Genomic DNA, 18788 nt, shown 5'->3' with positions numbered 1-18788 from the left:
CGCGGGGGCGGGGGCGTGGCGCCGCCATGTCGGAGGCGGCGGCGGGGATGGCGGCGGCGGCGATGGCGGAGGCGCGGCTGCGGCGGAAGCAGCTGCTAAGCGCGGAGGAGGCGGAGCTGTTCGAGCTCGCGCAGGCGGCGGGCAGCGGGCTGGACCCGGAGGTGTTCCGGTGAGTGGCGGGGGTGAACCTCGGTGCCGCCGCGGCCTCCGGTGCCGCCGCCGCCGCTGCTGACGGGTGTCCCTGCAGGGTGCTGCTGGACCTGCTGCGCATGAACGTGGCGCCGCTCGCCGTCTTCCAGGTGCTGAAGTCGATGTGCGCGGGTCAACGGCTGCCGCCGGGACCCGAGGGCGGCCCCCCCGCCGCGCCGGCGCCGCTCCCCGCCGACACCCGAGGTAGGCGGCGCGCCGGGGCCGGGGCGGGCGGAGGGCGGGGGGGCGGCGGCGGGCCCTAATCCCCATGTCTCCCCGCGCAGAGCCCCCCGAGGACGGCCGGGCCCCCGCGCCGCTGCCCCCCGCCTCCGCCCTGCGGCCGCCGCGGTTCGGGGCCCGCCCGCCGCCGCCCCGGGCCTGCCCGCCGCCCCGTGGCCTCCCCACGCCGCCCGCCGGCCGCACCGCTCGCCCCGCCGCGGGGAGGGGGCCGCGGGCCGGGCGGGCCGGCCCTCGGGGGGGCTCGGCCGGGCCGCGGGGGGCCCGCTCGGTGTGAGGCCCGGGGAGAGGCCCGCGGCCTGCGCCCCCCGCCCGCCCCCCGCTTCCTTCATTTTTATTCTTCTTTGCAGCGCGGGGATGGGGGGACTGGGGGGGGACCGCTGCAGCCACCGGGCTGTGTTGTGCCTCGGCCTCCAGCGAACCCGAGCCCTCGGTACCTCGATTTACACGGTGCTGCTTCACTCGGAGCTAATGCCAAGAAAAGTGAAGTTTGCGGTACCTTGGGAATCCCCGGAAAACACGAGGGGGGCTGCGATGCGGCCCCTGCGCTGCGGTGGCTTGTGCCGCTCGGCCAGCGGTTGCCATCGTGTTCAGCCGGGACACGAAACGGGGCTTGTGGGCTGGAATAGCCACCACCCTGGGATGCGTCCGTCATCCGTTATTGCTTTAATATCGGTGGACAGCAGCAGTTACAGCCTCGGAGATGTGCCATATGTGTGTGTATATATATAAAATTTTATTTTACTTTTTTCCAAACTGGTTCTAATAAAACTTTTGCTCACTTTCCGAACTTCCTGAAGTGACTTTTGGCTGGTAGCTTGCAACCTCTGTGGATTACTGCTGCAAGGTTTGAAAAGAGGTAACTAAAATAAGTCTGCTGTCACTAAGCTTGAATCCGCGGTGAAAGGACTCTCTTTTCTCTTGGATTCAAAAACACAACAGAAAGGGGCAATGGCCAAGGCACCGAGGTTCTGTGATCCTTGTCTGGGGTTGCCAGGGACGAAATCACACGCTGAAAGCTCGGCTGGCCCCACGCCTCAGCACCACGGTGCCGGTAACATGGGTGCCCTTCTTCACCCGTTGGGAGCCTAGGCATGGCTGGAGTCAAGTTGGATTGTCGTGTCCTGTTCTCCCTTCCTCTCTCAGGATGAAGAGGAGAGGGGCTTTTTATAAGGGCAGGTAGAGATAGGATGAGGGGGAACAGCTTTAAACTGAAAGAAGGGGGATTTAGATGAGATGTTGTGAAGAAATTCTTTGCTGTGAGGGTGGTGAGCCCCTGGCCCAGGTTGCAAAAAGAAGCTGTGGCTGCCCCGTCCCTGGAGGTGTTCAAGGCCAGGCTGGATGGCAAGAATTACCTGCAGAGAAGTTGGTTAGGGTGATGAGAACAGCCTCGCATGTGATTGATAAGGATGGTGCCAGACTCTTTTTATTGATTCCCAGTGACAGGACGAGGGGCAACGGGCACAAGCTAGAACATAGGAAGTTCCGTTCAAATACACGGAAAAACTTCTTTACAGTGAGGGTGACAGAGCACTGGAACAGGCTGCCCAGGGAGGTTGTGGAGTCCCCTTCTCTGGAGACTTTCAAGACTCGCCTGGATGCAGTCCTGAGTAATGTGCTCCAGGCAATCCTGCTTTAGCAGGGGAGTTGGACTAGATCTCTAGAGGTCCCTTCCAACTCTGAAGTTTCTGTGTGTGTGATTCTGTGTGACTCTAAGTACGCACAGGGGAAAATGAAGACACCCGGCTGACTGCTCTTTCCTGGGCAAAACGGGAGAGGTATGGCACGTGGAATTTTAAGTAAGCAGCAGTGGGCTGTTCTGGTACCATGTTGAGAGGAAACATCCCAAAAGAGCCGTGATTTTGAACAAAAGGTGCTGTTAAATTTTGCTCTCTCTTCTCCTCCTTTGTTGGTGCTTCAGGTGTGATGGGCCACTCGGACTATGAAGGAACTTTGGTAAGGTTTTTGTTCCCATCTGTCTGTTAGTCTGGATTAGTTTTTGTTCTCTCATGAATGCTGTTTCTGTGGCACTTCCTGTAAAAACGAGATTTTTGTAGCACCGGGCCACTGCCCCAGGCTAGTTTTGGCTGGCAGTAGGCCAGCTCAGATTTGAAATGGTTAGATGGCAACTTGTCCGTCAATCAGCATTAAATTCCTCAAGAGGAGAAGCTAGAAACCCTAAGGTGAAGCTGATATGCCCTTAACCGTTCCCTCTTCCCAGCCTGAGGTGCTGCTAGCGCCTTAGAGGGGCTGGGGGTTTCCAGGAACTGGTATCTGCCATGGGAGCTGCATTCGGTTGTACTGCACTGGTCCAGGACGCTCATGCTGCGCCTCTAGCAGGGCATCTCCTGGTCCAAGACGGTGCCTGAGTCAGGTTGCAGTCCTAGTGTCTCCGGCCAGACATCCCTCTCCATAGTTTCCCTTTAAAATGGACATGTTGATGCCCTAAAAGGCAATCCTGTGCCGAGCCCTCGGAACTGAGGTGTAGCGAAGTTTGGAGAAAGATGGTGCTACCTCGTGGTAAACATTCACGGTGTTAGTTTGGCCTTCAGCGTCTCCTGCTGCTCCTTTATTTCACTTTGCTGCCTTATTTCCCAAGGCTAAAATGCATCTTCGGGGTAGTCGGTGCTCTGAGATCACCGGATCACATGCAGCTTACTGAGAAAGGAGGGTCGTGCCCATCAAGCCACAGTTTTGCTGCAGATGTATGGTAGGACATTAAATGCTGAAGGTGGATTTGCTTTCTGAGCTTTTTTTTTGCTTGCAAAGCTGGTGCTGGTAATGGTGATAAGGTGGCACTTTGGCCTCCTCTCCCTCAGTCCTGACCAAACTCTGGTGGGCAGCACTTTTACGCCTTGCCAGAAGGTTTGGTCTTCCCAGCTATGTCAGGTTGGATTTTTTTTGTTTGTTTTTTTTTTGTTTTCTGGAAGCTCATGTTGCATTAGAGCTGTATCTCACTTTGAATGAAAACTTTTCTTCTTACTTTCTGTCAGCCCAAGTGACTTTACTGTCACCCGGCACCCGCTGATGTTAGACAGCAGCCAGCTCCTCTGGGAGTAAAATCAACGTTGGAAAACTTAACTGTCTCAGAAAATTCTTCGGGCAGAACTTAAGCGGTGGCTTATCGCAACCTTAGTCCTGCGTCCTCGTGTCTGTGAGTATACCAAGTACCGGTAATATCGCACTGATGCCGAGAAGAGGACACGCTTTGTCCAGCTCTCCTTGTAGGATCCATTTCTGTAGCCTCTGGGCTGGAAGGCGGATGCCTGCGCTTGCTGTGATTTAGGCAGAGGGGGGGCGATGTTAGCTCAGTGCCCTGCCTGACCTAAGTTGGGCATCAAGTGCAAGCGAGCGAGCTTTTGCAGCTTTAATTGCAGCTCTGTGCGAGTTTTGGCTGGCTTATGTCTAACTGCGTGCTTGGAGCGATGTGCCTGGAGGAAGATGTGTAGGACTGCTGGCTGAAGCTCGTGAAAACAGACAGGTGTCTAGAGAGATCTCGCATTTCGTGGAAATTGGTCACCATCTAAAGCAGAACTGGGCCATCAGTGCCAGCCTTGTCTCTGTTTCACTGGACTGCTCTAGGCTGAATGAGGATTTGAGCTATCTAGCTCAAGACAGGAGCTTGTTTTACTATAGCCCCAGGGGGAAAGTGCATTGCTGAAGTAAAAGATCCCATTAAAATCAGCATATCTTCAGCAGAGTGATTGTTCTCCCCTTAAACTGGGGAAACAACCAGCTAGCTCAAACTGAAGGGGAGGGGGAGGAATCGCTCCCCGTTTTGCTGAGCTGTCTAGTTCTGGGCACAGTCCAAGTCCATCGTTCTGGAGCTGGGTGAGTGTAGAGTGACTGGGTGACGGGGGCTGGATGTGTTCTGTGGGAGCGTTTGGCTTGCCTTGCCTCCATTCCCTTCAGGAGCTGTGGCGGGGAAGGGGAACCTCCTGCCATCGGCCCCACCATCTCTTGTTGGAAGAGGCTGCTTCCGTTTAAGAGGGGGATGGTGCAGCTATCACGCAGGACCAGGCGTTCGGAGACAGGAGGTGCCTCCTCTGTGTAGCTGGGACTTGCGGCTGCTGATAACGCCCGAACTCCTTGCGCTGATACAAAGAAATATAAGCTTGCCAAGCTGCTTCGCGCAGTGCCCTTCAGCTCTGCCTATCTCCTCTTCCTCCTGTGCTTCCTCCTTTGTCAGCAGACAGGCGTGTGGCTCAAGTAATCCAGGTTTCACTAAAGATCCGTTAAGAGCGCTCTGCTAGAGTCTTATCAGTAAGGATGAGATATGGCCTCAGGCTCCTTGGCCCATCGTGGTGCAAGGAGGTTTTTTTTAAAGCAGCTTTAAAAAAAAAAAGCTGTTAGAGCACTTCTGAACAACACCGTTTGGGTGGGGGGTGCCCCCCCGCTGGTTATTCTAGCTTTTTTACAGGCAAAGCAGCAGGGAGTCTAACACAAGTGACTTCATTTTGCATTTTCCCTGTAGGATCTAGCCACGGTGTTCTGCATGGAGCTGTGTTTGCTGGTAGCTGAAGTCATGATAGCTGGCGAAAAAAATCAAAATGTGTTTGAGTATGGGAGTGTCTGGCCGGCATGTTTAGCTGGATAGGACTCCAGGCAGGCTGCGTTTCAAACAGTTCCTCAGCAGTTGATGATTTGGGTGGGAAAGAGCTGATTTTAAAGCGGAAGGATATCCAGGCAATTTCTTTCTGCGCATGCGAGGAGGGGGTGTGCATCCCGTTAGGACAGTGGTGGTGGTGGTGGTTTTGGCCTACTGGCCATACGCTGGGCATGCGTATGGGTTGCCTCTGGGTAGCTAAATATGCCACTTCCTTACATATTATTTCCATGCTTTCTGCTCCCGTCAGCCAGCCCTCAAGCCCCTGGTGGTTTCCCCGCAGTTTTCTCCCTCTCTGTCGTCGTGCGCATGTCAATGCCCTGCTCTTTTTCCCCAGGCTGATGAATATTCTCTGATGCCTCTCTCGCTCTGTGCGCTCCAGCTGGTTTTTCCACGTTCCTCGCTTCCCCAGCCCAAGTGTCTTCCGCCAAGTTACTTCCCAACGCTTTGCCCCAGCTGATTTCCTGTAGTAAATGTACTGCTAAAGTGAGCTTGCTTTTCAAAAATCCTGTCTCCACTGTGGGCCTCTCGCCCCATCTATGGATTTTAAGGCTGCGAGGCACCGTGGCAGCCTCCTGTTGTGCGTAGCGAGGGTCAGATGCTTTCCTGCCCCGGGAAACTCTGCATCGCACGTGGGTGCCTCTTGGAAATGCCTCGGAGCCGCCACCAGCCATGGGCTCAGTGGAGAGTTCCACGGGGTGGGTTTTCCTTGTCTGTGTGGAAAAATACACTTCTGAGAATCGTAAGTCCTTTTCTGCCCCTGCATTTGTGGCTACTTTCTTCCTGCGCAGATACTTAGGTATGATCGAGGTATCTTCTAAGTGTTGCGGTTTGATTATTTCCTAAATATCCCTCTGTCTGCTCTGCACCTTGTTGCCAACGTTGTCCTCCCCGTGTGTTCCTCTTGCCATCCTTGTGTTTTGTAGCCTTCCCCGTTCATCCCTTTTTCTCCCTGCTTGTTTCTCGCCCTTTCTCTGTGTTGCTTGGCTTTGCCCGCTGTCAGCCCTTTGGGGTGGCGGCTGTTGCCGCAAGGGCCCACAGTAATGCCACCATCGCTCTTGGCTGATGGCTCTTCGCATTCTTCCTGTACTTGCCCTCTGCTTCCGCAGCCTCGCGTTATCTCAGGCTGCATCTTGACGTGGGATTTGCACTGCAGACTTCGGTATTAAGGAGATGAGGTAGCTCGTAAGGATTATTTTATGTGGAGCTCAGATATGGCAGAGGGTATCCCCCAAGGGATGCTAAGGATTTCTATTAAATGTATTTAATCTGGTTTTTATACATCATCCAGGGTATTTTCCTGTTGGCTATTGTGCTTTAGTTGTAGATTAAATATATCCGTGGGATCTAACTGATAGCAACGTGTTCTTAAATTGTGCCACACACCAGTAAGTGTTGTACTCTGACGCTTCGTGGTCTGTATGTCTCCCCTGGGAAAAAATATAAATCCACAGCGTGATCTATAGGTGACTTACGTGACTAATCAAAGGGGTGATACACTCCTGATCGGGGTTTTCTTACATAGTTGCTTCACTCATAGCCAGCTTTTTTTCCAGTACTCCATCAGTATCACCCTGGTAAGTGCATTTCCGAAACTGACTAAAGAGCAGTTCATTTCCCTTCCAGGCCTTTGTCCTGCGGCTCTGGCTCCTGGTAACTCTCTGCTGTAAGCACTAGAGTTCAGGCCTTTTGAATTAGAGGCCTTTATTCTTGTTTTGTGAAATGATGGGCATGGTAATTACACGGGGCAAGAAGTTTTATATTCCTTTTTTTTTTTTTTCTTAAACTATTTCTGAGATGTTTGAGGACCTAAGGAGGCTTGTCAGCATCTCGAATAGGATCTGAGACTTCGCTGACGTAAGCTTGCTTTCGTAGTGGTGTCTGTAACACGGCTGAATACCTGACCCGCTATGAAGCAGCACGCTTGCTGGAGAAGAGGACGGTGTAAGTTCTGTGCTGGTGATTTGTGGGCCTGTGTAGGTCTCCACTTACTTTGTGTTCTCTTCTTTCTCCAAATCCTCTTGAGGTGAGCTGATTGCAAGAGAAAATGTGCTTAAATAATGACCCTCTGCTCAATGCATACTTAAGGTCTTGGTGACCTGCTTTGGAAAGTGCATTTGAAAACCATCTTCATATTTTTTCCTCTTCCTTTGTTCTAGACCAATTCAGCTGGATTTCTTGAGACATATTTTGCCAATCTTACCTGCCCGCATTACTCTGGCTTCTCAGGGCGGCTGCGTTAGCAGGGGTGATGGTTTGGCTCTGTAGAGAGTGTTTACAAATTACCACCACATCTACGTTTATGTAGGGACGCGAGCACGACTCTGCAGGGCAAACCTGGCAGTCTGCAAAGGATTGGGTGTCATGAGCCGCAGTCACACACTGGGACGGCTTTGGGGAGTGAGCTCTGGCTGTGTCTGAGGCTTTTCCATGGCCGGGAGGTGGTGAGATCTGAGGCGAATCCCGTCACTGCGCGCAGGTCTGGTAAAGGGGCGAAAGGTGTCTCCTTAGTCCTCTGGGTAATACACAGTGACTGCAAAGTGGAGGGACTTCCGCTCTTCTCAGTTCGTTGGTTTTTTTTTTTTTTTTTTATTCACACCTAAAACTGAGTCTTTGCTTGTCTGGTAAGGCAGGGTGGTTTACTGCGCCCTGCGTAAGCCCTGCTGTGTGGCAAGAGCAGGATTTTGGAGAATTTAAAAGTACTCTCGTGGTTGCTGTAGCCCACAGTCACTGCCAACATGCAGTACGGGAGATATTTTGAGATTGTTGCAGCCCTGATATCCCTGGCTGTTTTACAAGCAAATGTACCAATAGCAATGTATTTATTATTTTTTTTTATTTTTTTTTTTTACCAGTAGGAGGAAAATCTGAATCTATAGTCCCACAGAGGCAGGAAAGGATCCCTTGGGAAAAGCAGTAGGTTGAGTAAAGAGGAGACTGAAAGAGAAGAGCTTTAGATTTCCCCTTCTGAAAGCATGTTTGGGGTTGGGGTTCCTTTCTTAAACCCGATCGGTCTTCACTGGCCTCCTGCTTGACACAAGAAGGTGCTTCTTCCTCCCTTCCTTCTCTTCTCGCCCTGCGCCACCCTGCAGACTCCTGCCTCAGTAGCTGGAGGTGGTCTTCTCCTGGAGGTGGTCTTCTCCTGGAGGTGGTCTTCTCCTGGAGGTGGTCTTCTCCTGGAGGTGGTCTTCTCCTGGAGGTGGTCTTCTCCTGGAGGTGGTCTTCTCCTGGAGGTGGTCTTCTCCTGGAGGTGGTCTTCTCCTGGAGGTGGCTGTAGCCTTTTGGCCTTGGGTCATGTGAGGGATGATCAGTGTTAATGCATCCGTAGCTATTTGGGCTGTGGTTGTTCTATGGCAGCCAGACACATCCACGACAAGGACATCCTCTGTCACCAAGGAAAATGTCAGTGGAATCCTTTTGTTGGTCTGTGGTACTTGAACTGCAGAGAGTTTGTGGTCGTTTGACTTCTTTTGTGCTCTGAGTTAATTGAACCTGTTGTCTCTGACAGCATTTTAACCGGTACAAGTGCACAAACCATGCCTGTCCTTCATGAGCTATTCTTGACTGGTTCATGGGTTGAGACAGGGTGCTTCCAAAAATATAGTTGTTTTTTTATGAAGTGACTGCCTTGTTTTAGCGTGATTTTGAGGCTAAGAGGATGGGGGGCATGTGCTTTGTCTGAACGCAGCTTCTCTTCATCCAAGTGGTTCTTTCTCCCCAAGTGGCTTCAACTAGGTCGGTAGACCAAGGGCCTGACTCCCAGTAGCACTTAATGGTGCAGTTGCTTTGTGTGTGGACATGGTTGGAGTTGTGGTACGCAGGTTGAGGACCTGCACTCTTACTGGGCAGATGCATGTCACCCAGGGGAGGGCATTCACCTGTAGACATGTCCTGGATTGCTAAAAGCATCGTGGTGACCTATAATGCTTTTGGTTCCTGCCCGTTTTTCCCTCGAATGTCGTGAGATCGTGTATTGCCCTTGTGCAGTTTGTTTGTTTTGCTGGACAATACCTGCATTAGCGGAACCGCTTCGGTGCCTGAGCTACACAGAACGATGGCAGGGCGGGCTGGCTTGGGCTGGGAGCTGCTGGCGCATCACTGGTGTGGTTTGCAATGATGGCTTCTTTTAAGAGCACCTGACGTGGCTGGGATAAGTGAATGTATTTCTTTCGCCACCGCAGTCTGTCAGATTTCGCGGACGTGAAGGGGCCACATACTCTTTATTTCAAAGTTCTCAGGTTGTCTTTCTGGTGTTAACTTGTGGCGTTGACGCGAGTCCTGTTCTCAGGCAGCCTCTCCAAGGAGACGGGATGGTTTGGTAAGTCAAACAAACATACACCTCCAGGCTGTGCACTGTCTGTAGCACAAATGATCCAAGATGGTGATTTCCAAACCATGCCTGTGGAGACTCCAGCGTCTGGAGGAGCTGTTGGTATTCTGGAAGTTGCTCTGATAATGATTGCTAAAACGTCACTCTTCATTTTAACTGCATGCGTGTAACTACAGCTCACTGCATTTCAGTGTTTTGGTTCCTTCTCACTATTATTACTAACTCTTTATGATACTTCCTGGAGCTCGTTATCTTTGGTGGAGGCCTCATCCCTGGAGACATTCAAGGTCAGGCTTGATGAGGCTCTGAGCAGCCTGATCTAGTTAAAGATGTCTCTGCTCACTACAGGACTAGATGGCCTTTAGAGGTCCCTTCCAACCCAAGCCATTCTATGATCTTTAGTAAAATCTGTGACCTTTTTGCCTCATGTTTCTTTTATTCTTTTTCCCGATGCAAGTCCTACTTCTCATCCAAAGCAGTTCTCTGGGCTGCCAGGAAGAGTTGGCTGAGCCCCGCGGGCTGGGCTGCCAGTCTTTTCCAGACTGAAAAGACCCTCCACATCTGCCCTTGCACTCATCGCTCCTCTCTGCTGCCCCTTTGCCTTTCAGAGATGGTCCCTTGTGCCTGTGGAAGGATAGCTCTTATCTTCTGAAGGCAGCAGGAAAAATCTGTGAGTAGGTCCTGTGTAGGAGTCTGAGCTCCCGGAATCCCCAGAAAACGTCAGGAAATCACAGAATGGTGGGGTTGGAAGGGACCTCGGGAGATCATCCAGTCCAACCCCCTGCCGGAGCAGGGTCACCCAGAGCAGGTGGCACAGGAATGCGTCCAGGCGGGTTTGGAATATCTCCAGAGACGGAGACCCCACCACCTCTCTGGGCAGCCTGTGCCAGGGCTCTGCCACCCTCACAGGAAAGAAGTTCCTCCTCATGTTGAGATGGAACTTCCTATGCTCAAGTTTGTGCCCATTACCTCTTGTCCTGTTGCTGGGCACCACTGAAGAGATCCTGGCCCCATCCTCCTGACACCCACCCTTTAAGTATTTATAAGTGTTGATAAGATCCCCCCTCAGTCGTCTTTTTTCCAGACTGAAAAGACCCAAATCCCTCAGCCTTTCTTCATACAAGAGGTATTCTAGTCCCCTCATCATCTTGGTGGCCCTTTGCAGTCCCCGCTCCAGCAGTTCCCTGTCCTTCTTGAACCGGGGAGCCCAGAACTAGACCCAGTGCTCCAGCTCTGGCCTCCCCAGGGCAGAGCAGAGGGTAGGATGACCTCCCTCGACCTGCTGGCCACACTCTTCTTGATGCCCCCCAGGATGCCATTGGCCGCCTTGGCCACCAGGGCCCATTGCTGGCTCATGGTCATCCTGTTGTCCACCAGGACTCCCAGGTCTCCTCCCACAGAGCTGCTCTCCAAACTTTTGCTCATCAAGCCCCAGAAGTGACACGAAGAGAAGGGTTTCTGGTCTGATAGTGTGACTGCAGGCTTCGGAAACTGGTGGGCACTGGCACGTGGATTCACTTATCCCAGCCTTGAGGTGTTGGGTGCTCTTTGTGTTCTCCCTGAAGTGCTGTTTGCAGTGCTGGCCTTCCTCTGCCGAACAAAAGCCAGCGTTTGAAGAACAAAGTGGCTGGTTGCTTTGTAGGTTCAACTTGGTGAAAACTAACAACGCTCCTACTGCAACTGGTTTCAGTTCTGTGGTCCTGATACCCGTTGAGCCGAATTCACAAATCCGCTTTCTGTGTTGGATGCTGGATACGTTTGTGACACCTAATACAATTTCGCCTTTTGCATGACTTCTTAAGGAACGCTTGCAGCTTAGGTGCCGCGTGGCGACACGTAGGCTCAGGACTTGAAAATTAATGTATGTGTTTGTTTATCCAGGGAGAAATAAAAGCAGTTCTGCTGTCAGCGGGACCCAGGTCCTTGCGGAGAGGAGCAGTCGGGAAGGATCTGCCCAGAGGATGCCACGGCAGCCGAGTGCGAGCCGAATGCAGAAAGCAGGAGCTTCTGGGAAGAACAGCGGAGGAGGCAACAATACCTAAATGAGGCCTTGGAACCCATCTGTTTTGGTGCTTGACAATGTATATAAACCATGTTTGTTAAAAATGTGTGTGTTGTGTGTATTAACCTGAAAAACATGATTTGTAATACACGGAACAGAGCTGTCGTTTCTTATTTCCAAAACTGCCTTTGCCAGTGCAGGCTGCGGGGGTCACCTGAAGGCTCCTGGGACAAGGAAAGAGGTGTGAAGCCTAGAAAAGCCTGGAATACTGCTCAGGTTGCTCCAGAGAGGGTCGGACTCACCTTACCAAGCCAGTGCCGCTTGCTGCCTCCGTCCCTAAAATCCATTTTGATCTGTTCAGGCTAGTCGTGACAGCAGAAGGCCTGATTGGCTGGATGACGAGGTGAGTGGTGCTGAGGTGGGTCATGTGTTAGTGTCCCCGCACCCTGCAGTGGCGGTGGCTGCCCTGGAAACCAGCCGTCTGGTGGGGGGTCGTGGTTTGTCCTTGTGCTTCAGGGGGCGGTTGCCCGTTCCCCTCGCGTGCACCCTTACCTGGGTTTTGGCACCTTAATCTGCAAACCAGTTTGACCTATCACAGAGTGTAATCGCACAACATCTAATCCTTCCCATGATGGCGATGCTATTATTCATTTATAAAGTGTTACAGAGCCCTTTGCCTAACGAGCCAGGTTAAATGAGGAGATGATGGCAGATAAGGGAGGGAACAGCTTCACCATTTAGCGTAAGATACATGCAAGTAGCTAAAACAGGTAGGTGGGTTCGTTAGAGCTTAAGTGATGCTGTTCATCATTCCAGAGCGTGTCCAGGCGGTGGATGTGCCTGCGATAGCCTTAGTAGCTCAGGAGCTGTTACTGAAATCCATTTCCCTAATTAGGATAAAGTGCCTCCCTTCTTTGTGGGGGGATAGATGATGTTTCCTAGACTCAAGGACTCTCATGAACCTGGTTCAACAGGTGCTGAAATCTCTTCCTGACCAAGAGGAAAGAATACTGGAGAGTACAAATACTCTTGCATAAGTTTTTTTTTTTTTTTGTGCAGAATATTAATGATGTGCGTGGAAGATGGTGTGTTCACAGCATGTGGCCATCGCCCACTTGCTGTGGCAGGGGCCCTGCGGGTATCTGCTACAGCCTGGTCCTCTCTGGGGATGACCTGCTCCGTCAGGGCATCCTCCGCAGGCTGCAGGGAAGCGGCTCCCACTCCTGGAGTTCCTCCTGCCGCTCCTGCTCTGCCCTCGCTGTCAGCGGGATTGCTTCCTGCGCATTTCTTTTCCTCGTTCTGGCCAGTGCTTTGTCCTTTCTTCAGTATGTTTTTACGGAGGTGCCACCAGCTTTGCTGACTGCCTGGCTGAGGCCCCCCCTCTGGCCTCCAGCTGTGCCGTGTGAACCCAACGCACCCGTCCGTGGAGACCAGGATTTCTCAAGGGTGGGGGTTAGAACTGGGAGTAGTGTAGCTTATGGCTTGCAGTAACACACCTTGAAGCTGTGCCATGGGAAAGGCGTTCAAAGCAGAGAGCTTGCAAGCTGCTCTTTAAATTATTTTTTTTTAAATTTTTTTCATTTGCAAGGTCTGGGTGTCTCCTGTTCTGATCTTCTAAGACAGTCCACTTACTTCTCCCCTCCTCCCAATAAGACCCCCAAGCCCAGACTCTGCCACAGCAATTGGGAAGCTGTAAATTGAATTTGCTGGTGAAAAAAGAGCTTTTTCCCTTAGAAGAATCATTATTGGTGCTCTTTTTCCCTAGAGCAGGGGTGAGCAGACTTAAGGTGACGAGTTTCACACCTGCATTTCTCCTATTTATCCCTCTGCAGCTTGGGCTGCCTCCTATGTTGTACCTGCCTACCTGTCTCCAAGCCCCCATCACGTCCTCCTGAGCTCTGCTGCACAATCCCCCGCCTGCAGATCGGCGTTCCTCCTTTCCTGGTTGTGGAATAATTACTGAATTGGCCAAGAATACAAAAATACAGCATTGTTCACACATTAAGGAAAGTCATAAAATCAAGAGGCTTCTGAGGTAGAATACAGCCGCAGCTAGCACACGGAGAATGCCACCTCTGTGATTCCCTGTACAAGGTTGTTTGCGAAACTACACGAGGGATGGAACGGAACGCGCTTGTTCCGTGGCCTTCCCTTGTGACGAATAGCAGATATGGGGACGAGATGGTCCCCATACCTACCGGACGAACCAGAGGCCCTTGATGAAATGCTGTCCTTTGTGCGAACTTTGCTCACCACAATGTACCAAAACACACCTTCATCCCGGAGGCTATCCGCCTCCGAGGTGCGAACGCTCCTCCTTGAGTACGTTAATCATAATAAAAGTACGTATGACTAAAGTCACTCAAACTCCACTTTGAAGATAAAAAAATAGTATAAAAATAGCCCGAGAGAGGGGATGCCAGGGAAGACACCATTGTGAAGAATTCCATCGCTGATTTCCGGCATCAGTCGACGGGCTGAGCCTTTCTTCCCCCACATAGGGACACCTTTGGGTAAGACTTCGATTATACCGAGTGTTTTCTCGGGAAACTTAGAAATTTCTCTAGAGAATCTGTACTCTACATTTATAGCCAGGCTGTATTGTTTATAATTTTGTTGCGCGTTTGTATACTTAACAATATCTTTATTTGCACATGCTTTGCAGACAATGTATTTATCACCGGCAATCCTAAAGAACCTGTATATCTGTTGTTTAAATAAACTGCACTGTTTAAGTAGCTAGTCGTTTCGGTTTCTCACTGAATGCGACCAAAGACTCGAGAGTGGCCGTGCTAGTTCACGAGCACCACTAGCCTGAAGGTGCAGTCCACTATTAGTGCATCCAATTCACAATAGTTTAATACGTATTAAACGCGATTGGACTGATAGTGCTGAGTTGGGCATCACTCAGCATTTAAACCCAGCCGCACCTAGCCTCCCACCTCGGTGAGGAGGGTTAGAACGCAAGGGGGTTTATTTTCTGCCAAAACCACTTGGCCCCTTTTCACGCAACACTGGTGTCCAGGTTTCCTGGGCAGACTGTCCTGGTCTCCTTTCCCAACTACCTAGCTGAATGTTGCTCTTGCATCCTGGTCCTGCAGAACATCTGCAGCAGGTGAGGCACCCCTGGAGCTGGTGGTGGATTTGAGCTTTTGGAGCATCTTGATCCAAGGGGTTCTCCACTGGGCACTTTAGCCCAGCCTGGCTGCTTTCTGTGGTGCAGTAATGGCTTGGTGGATGATGTAAGAATGGTGGAAGTCATTCTCCTTGGCTTCAGGAAGCCTTTCAGCATGGTCTCTCCAGGAGATGGGCCCGGAGGGGTGGACTGCAGGATGAATGGAAAACTGGCTGAGCTGCAGCTAGGTTGAGAGTGCAGCTAACCGATGCAAAGGGTGCAAAGAAGGGGACCTCATCTTGGTTCAGACCAGCCTAAATGTTCTCAGTGGCAATGGTGACACACCAGAGGTGTTGGAGCAGCTGCCCCAGCCAGGGCAGAGGTTTCAACCCAGACTTGGTTGAAGTTCAACCCAGAGTTTTGGATAGGGGTTGAAGCCCTGTGGCCCCAGGCTGCTGGGAATGCCTGAGGGCCCTCCCTGAGGCTGGCAGAGATGGTCTTTCCTGCTGGGGGGGGTGTTGGAGGCCTGTGTTACCAACTGGAGGAGTTACAGGAGGAAGTCTGCAGGCTAAGCGGCATCAGAAAGAGATCTACAGGACCTTCTCAGACCACACACTTCAAGATCCCTGGACCTCAGCTGCAGTGGGGTGACAGGCGGAGCCTGTAGCAGATCATAAAAGGAAACTACAAGGAAGGCAAGGGCTGGAAGCTGCTGGCTTCTGGCATCAAGGAAGGCTCCTGCTCCACCTGAAGGCTTGCAACAGCAGGACAGGTTCACTGTCCTCAACGCTGAGGAGGTGGGTGTGCTTTCAAATGAACCGTCTGGGCTAAGTCACCCAAACCATGCAAGGCCACCAGGGGGAAGTGGCCAGTGATGGTGGTGGGCGACTCCCTGCCGCAGGGTACGACTTTTCTTGTCTAGAAAAAGTTCTTTTTCTTGTTGGGGGTCCCAGATCTGGGGTGTTGTGGAGGGACCGCTACAGCTCCCTTGGCCCTCTGACTGTCACCCCCCGCTGTTCTTCCATATGGGCACCAGTGATACTCCCAAGGGCCACCTGGAGAGTACCAGACATAACTGCAGAGCCGGGGGGGTGACAGTCGGGGGTAAGGCAGTGGTGGACAGGGCTGGCAAGCAAAGGATCTGGATTGATGTGAAGGAAAGGGAACACAAAAGCAGCAAAATGGGGCTTAAGCAGGGTCACCTTCAGCACTTGCACGCAGGCAAGGAAGTGCCTAAAAGGCACCACCATGGAGACATTCCCCAAACCCGTTCTGGGCAGTCGGCATGCTGTGTGGCCTCTCTGACACGCGTGTATGCTAGTGCACGCAGCACGGGGAATAAACACGAGGAACTGGGGGTTTGTGTCCAGTCTTGTTGGGATCATGGACATGAGGTGGGCCACCTCGCATGGCTGGAGTGTTGTGATGTGTGTCCACAGGCTCCTTAGGAAGGACAGGCCAGGAAGACAAGGAGGGGGAGTTGTCCTTGATGTGAGGCAGCAGCTGGATGCCTGGAGCTCTGCCTGGGGATGGGTGAGCAGCCACCTATGGGTGGGGATTAAAGAGCAGACCAGTGTGGGTGACGTTGTAGTGGGTGTCTGCTATAGGCCACCTGACCAGGAGGAACAAGTGGATGAGGCTACCTACAGACAGCTGGAAGCAGCCTCACGTTCACAGACCTTGGTCCTCACAGGGAACTTCAGCCACCCTGATATGTGCTGGTAGGACAACCCAACAACCCAGGAGGATCCTGGAGATCATCAATGACAACTTCCTGACCCAAGTGATAGGGGACCCAATGAGGAGAGGTGCTCTGCTGGACCTCACACTTGCCATCAAGGTAAGCCTTGTTAAGAACGTGAAGGTCAAAGGCAGCCTTGGCTGCAGTGACCATGAGATGGTGGAGTTCAGCGACCTGAGGGTATGTATCTAGGTGAAAATCAAGATTGCAATGCTGGACTTGAGGAGAGGAGACTTTGGCCTTTTTAGGGGCCTGCTTGGAATAGTGACATGGGATAAGGCCCTGGAGGGAAGAGAGGTCCAAGAAAGGAACTTGATATTCAAGGATCACCTCCGAGCTTGGGAGCGGTCCATGCTGATGACCCAGAGCTGCATCCCATGCCGGAGTTCCAGCTGCATCCCTGACACCTCCCCCTTACAGTCACATCCTCATGGCTGACCCCCAAGCCCATTTTGGGCCTGGGAGTTGGGGTTGTTCCCCAACTCTCAGCCTGGAGAAGAGAAAGCTCTGGGAAGACCTTAGAGGGGCCTTCCAGTGCCTAAAGGGGGCCTACAGGAAAGGTGGGGAGGGACTTTTTACAAGGGCAGGTGGTGATAGGATGAGGGGGAACAGTTTTAAACTGCAAGATGGAGGATTTAGCTGAGATGTGAGGAAGAAATTGTTGGAAGAACTTGATGGTTTCAAACTGAAGGAGGGTAGATTTAGGTTGGATATCAGGAAGAAATTGTTTGCTGTGAGGGTGGTGAGCCCGTGGTCCAGGTTGTCCAGAGAAGCTGTGGGTGCCCCATCCCTGGAGGTGTTCAAGGGCAGGTTGGATGGGGCTTGGAGCAAGGTGGTGTGGTGGGAGTGGGTAGGCTTTAAGGTCCCTTCCAACCCAAACCATTCCATGATTCTGTGATTCCATGCTTAACCAGGTGCACGGGCTACACACCGACTGGTTGCTGACTTCCTGTGCAAAGCTATTTTTTGACAATTCCTCACTGTTCAGTTGGCGCTGTTGGCTGTAGCATGCAGAGGCATTTGTCTTCCAATACGAATGACAACCTGTGACAGAAGGGGCAGGGCAAAGGGTGGGGAGGGACTTCGGGGCGAGGCTCTCCCAGGGGCCCATAGCCCGGGGCCAGGGGGGACAGGACCCCCGGAGAGCGCCCTCTGTGTGTGTGCAGGGAAGGCGCTTGGAGAAACCTCTAGTAGGGTAGTGCACACCCTTTTAGCTGCAGAGCAGAGTGGCGCAGCGGAAGCGTGCTGGGCCCATAACCCAGAGGTCGATGGATCGAAACCATCCTCTGCTAAGTGCTAGTTTTTCCGTCATTTCCCTCCAGGTTTTTTGTTTTTGCAGGGGGGCGGCCTCCCCGCACACCCCAGGATTGCGAGGTCCCTGCGCGATCGCTGCCCGAGGCCAGAAAGAAGTAAGGGAAAAAAAAAGATAAGGAAAAGACAAATATGGCCCGTACGGGGATCGAACCCGCGACCTTGGCGTTATTAGCACCACGCTCTAACCAACTGAGCTAACCGGCCCTGCTACATTATGATTCCCGCGCTGCGTCCAAACGCCCTGGGGGGGAAGGTGGTGGACAGGTAATAAATAATGTGGTTAGCAGAGGATGGTTTCGATCCATCGACCTCTGGGTTATGGGCCCAGCACGCTTCCGCTGCGCCACTCTGCTGGTACAATATGTTCTTCATGCGCACATCTCCATCCTACCTCCCCCCCCCCCCAGCCATGGGGGACCATCTCTGGGGGGCTCTGCCTGCACCCCCGCCATGGGGGATGCTCTATGGGGGCTCAGCCTCCACCCCAGCCATGGGGAACGTTCCATGGGGGGCTCTGCCTGCACCCCCGCCATGGGGGATGCTGAACAGGGGATCTCTCGGAGCTGGGCGAGCAGCGGTGGTACCCTCAGCCCAGGGTACCAGGGTACATCCCACGCGAGGTGCCGTTAACAGCCCCGCTCTCCCCCCACACTGGGTGACTATGGATGAACGCGCTGTGGTCCCATCTGCTGAAAGAGCTTTGAACTTCTCCCAGGGACTGGAGCCGAAGCCCCCGCTGTGCTGCTGAAAGCTGAACAGAGGGAAAAAAACCTCATCTGGGATCTTCTGGTTTTCACCCGTCCTGGTAGGAGCTGCCGTTCACCTGTTGGAGACAGCTGCCTACGCATAAGACTTTGGGAAAACAGGCGAGTATCCTGTGGGGAACGTAAAAGAATGAAAGTGAGTGCGTATTTGCACAAGCTTCTCACCAATCTGGGGGCCTGGTTTGTAAAACTGCTGGCAGCTGGGAGATTTAAGTTTTTTTTGGAAAAAAAAACCCAAACAGAAATATTTGGATCCAATAAGATATAGACACCCACACTTGTGAAGGCTAACGAGTATATTCAAACACACGGGTAGGTAGGAGGGCGAGAGAGGCCAGCCTGTAGTTAAAATTTCCCCCTTCTTGAGTTTCCAGTAAACACTCCAATGCATCGGCATTCCTCAACCAGCAAGAACTGAGACTTGACGAGTTTGACTTTGCCCTGGCCCTTCCTTATGCCCGAGGGGTGTCCCACCTCAGGGGAGACGCTG

The 18788-nt window shown here is 52.4% G+C and overlaps 1 protein-coding gene and 3 non-coding genes across 12 annotated transcripts; 2 read left to right on the top strand and 2 right to left on the bottom strand.

The window, feature by feature from the left end:
* Positions 1 to 14103, top strand: LOC141748287 (mitotic-spindle organizing protein 2-like). Of its 9 annotated transcripts, none has more exons than XR_012588960.1 (5): positions 10 to 169; positions 248 to 393; positions 11244 to 11443; positions 11565 to 11767; positions 12424 to 14103. XR_012588960.1 is itself a non-coding variant. In XM_074600072.1 (4 exons), the coding sequence occupies exons 1-3, from the start codon at positions 27 to 29 to the stop codon at positions 11402 to 11404; spliced, it is 450 nt and encodes a 149-aa protein (XP_074456173.1). In that variant the 5' UTR covers positions 11 to 26; the 3' UTR covers positions 11405 to 11443; positions 11565 to 14103. The 9 variants fall into 9 exon arrangements, 5 of the variants coding, with proteins under 5 accessions (XP_074456174.1, XP_074456171.1, XP_074456173.1 ...); XR_012588961.1 differs by having other exon boundaries at positions 11560 to 11767; positions 13197 to 14103; XR_012588962.1 differs by having other exon boundaries at positions 11 to 169; positions 13197 to 14103.
* A 3337-nt stretch (positions 14104 to 17440) lies between these two features.
* Positions 17441 to 17512, top strand: TRNAM-CAU (transfer RNA methionine (anticodon CAU)). The gene has a single exon. It is a non-coding gene; the product is annotated as a tRNA-Met (tRNA).
* Positions 17513 to 17664: 152 nt separating this feature from the next.
* Positions 17665 to 17738, bottom strand: TRNAI-AAU (transfer RNA isoleucine (anticodon AAU)). Its single transcript has one exon. It is a non-coding gene; the product is annotated as a tRNA-Ile (tRNA).
* Positions 17739 to 17815: 77 nt separating this feature from the next.
* On the bottom strand, positions 17816 to 17887 carry TRNAM-CAU (transfer RNA methionine (anticodon CAU)). Its single transcript has one exon. It is a non-coding gene; the product is annotated as a tRNA-Met (tRNA).
* Between the last annotated feature and the right edge of the window lie 901 nt (positions 17888 to 18788).

The sequence above is a fragment of the Larus michahellis genome, chromosome 9, assembly GCF_964199755.1.
Source record: "Larus michahellis chromosome 9, bLarMic1.1, whole genome shotgun sequence".
Taxonomy (NCBI): domain Eukaryota; kingdom Metazoa; phylum Chordata; class Aves; order Charadriiformes; family Laridae; genus Larus; species Larus michahellis.
Note: the sequence above shows the minus strand (reverse complement) of the source record. Positions and strands in the feature narration are given on the sequence as shown.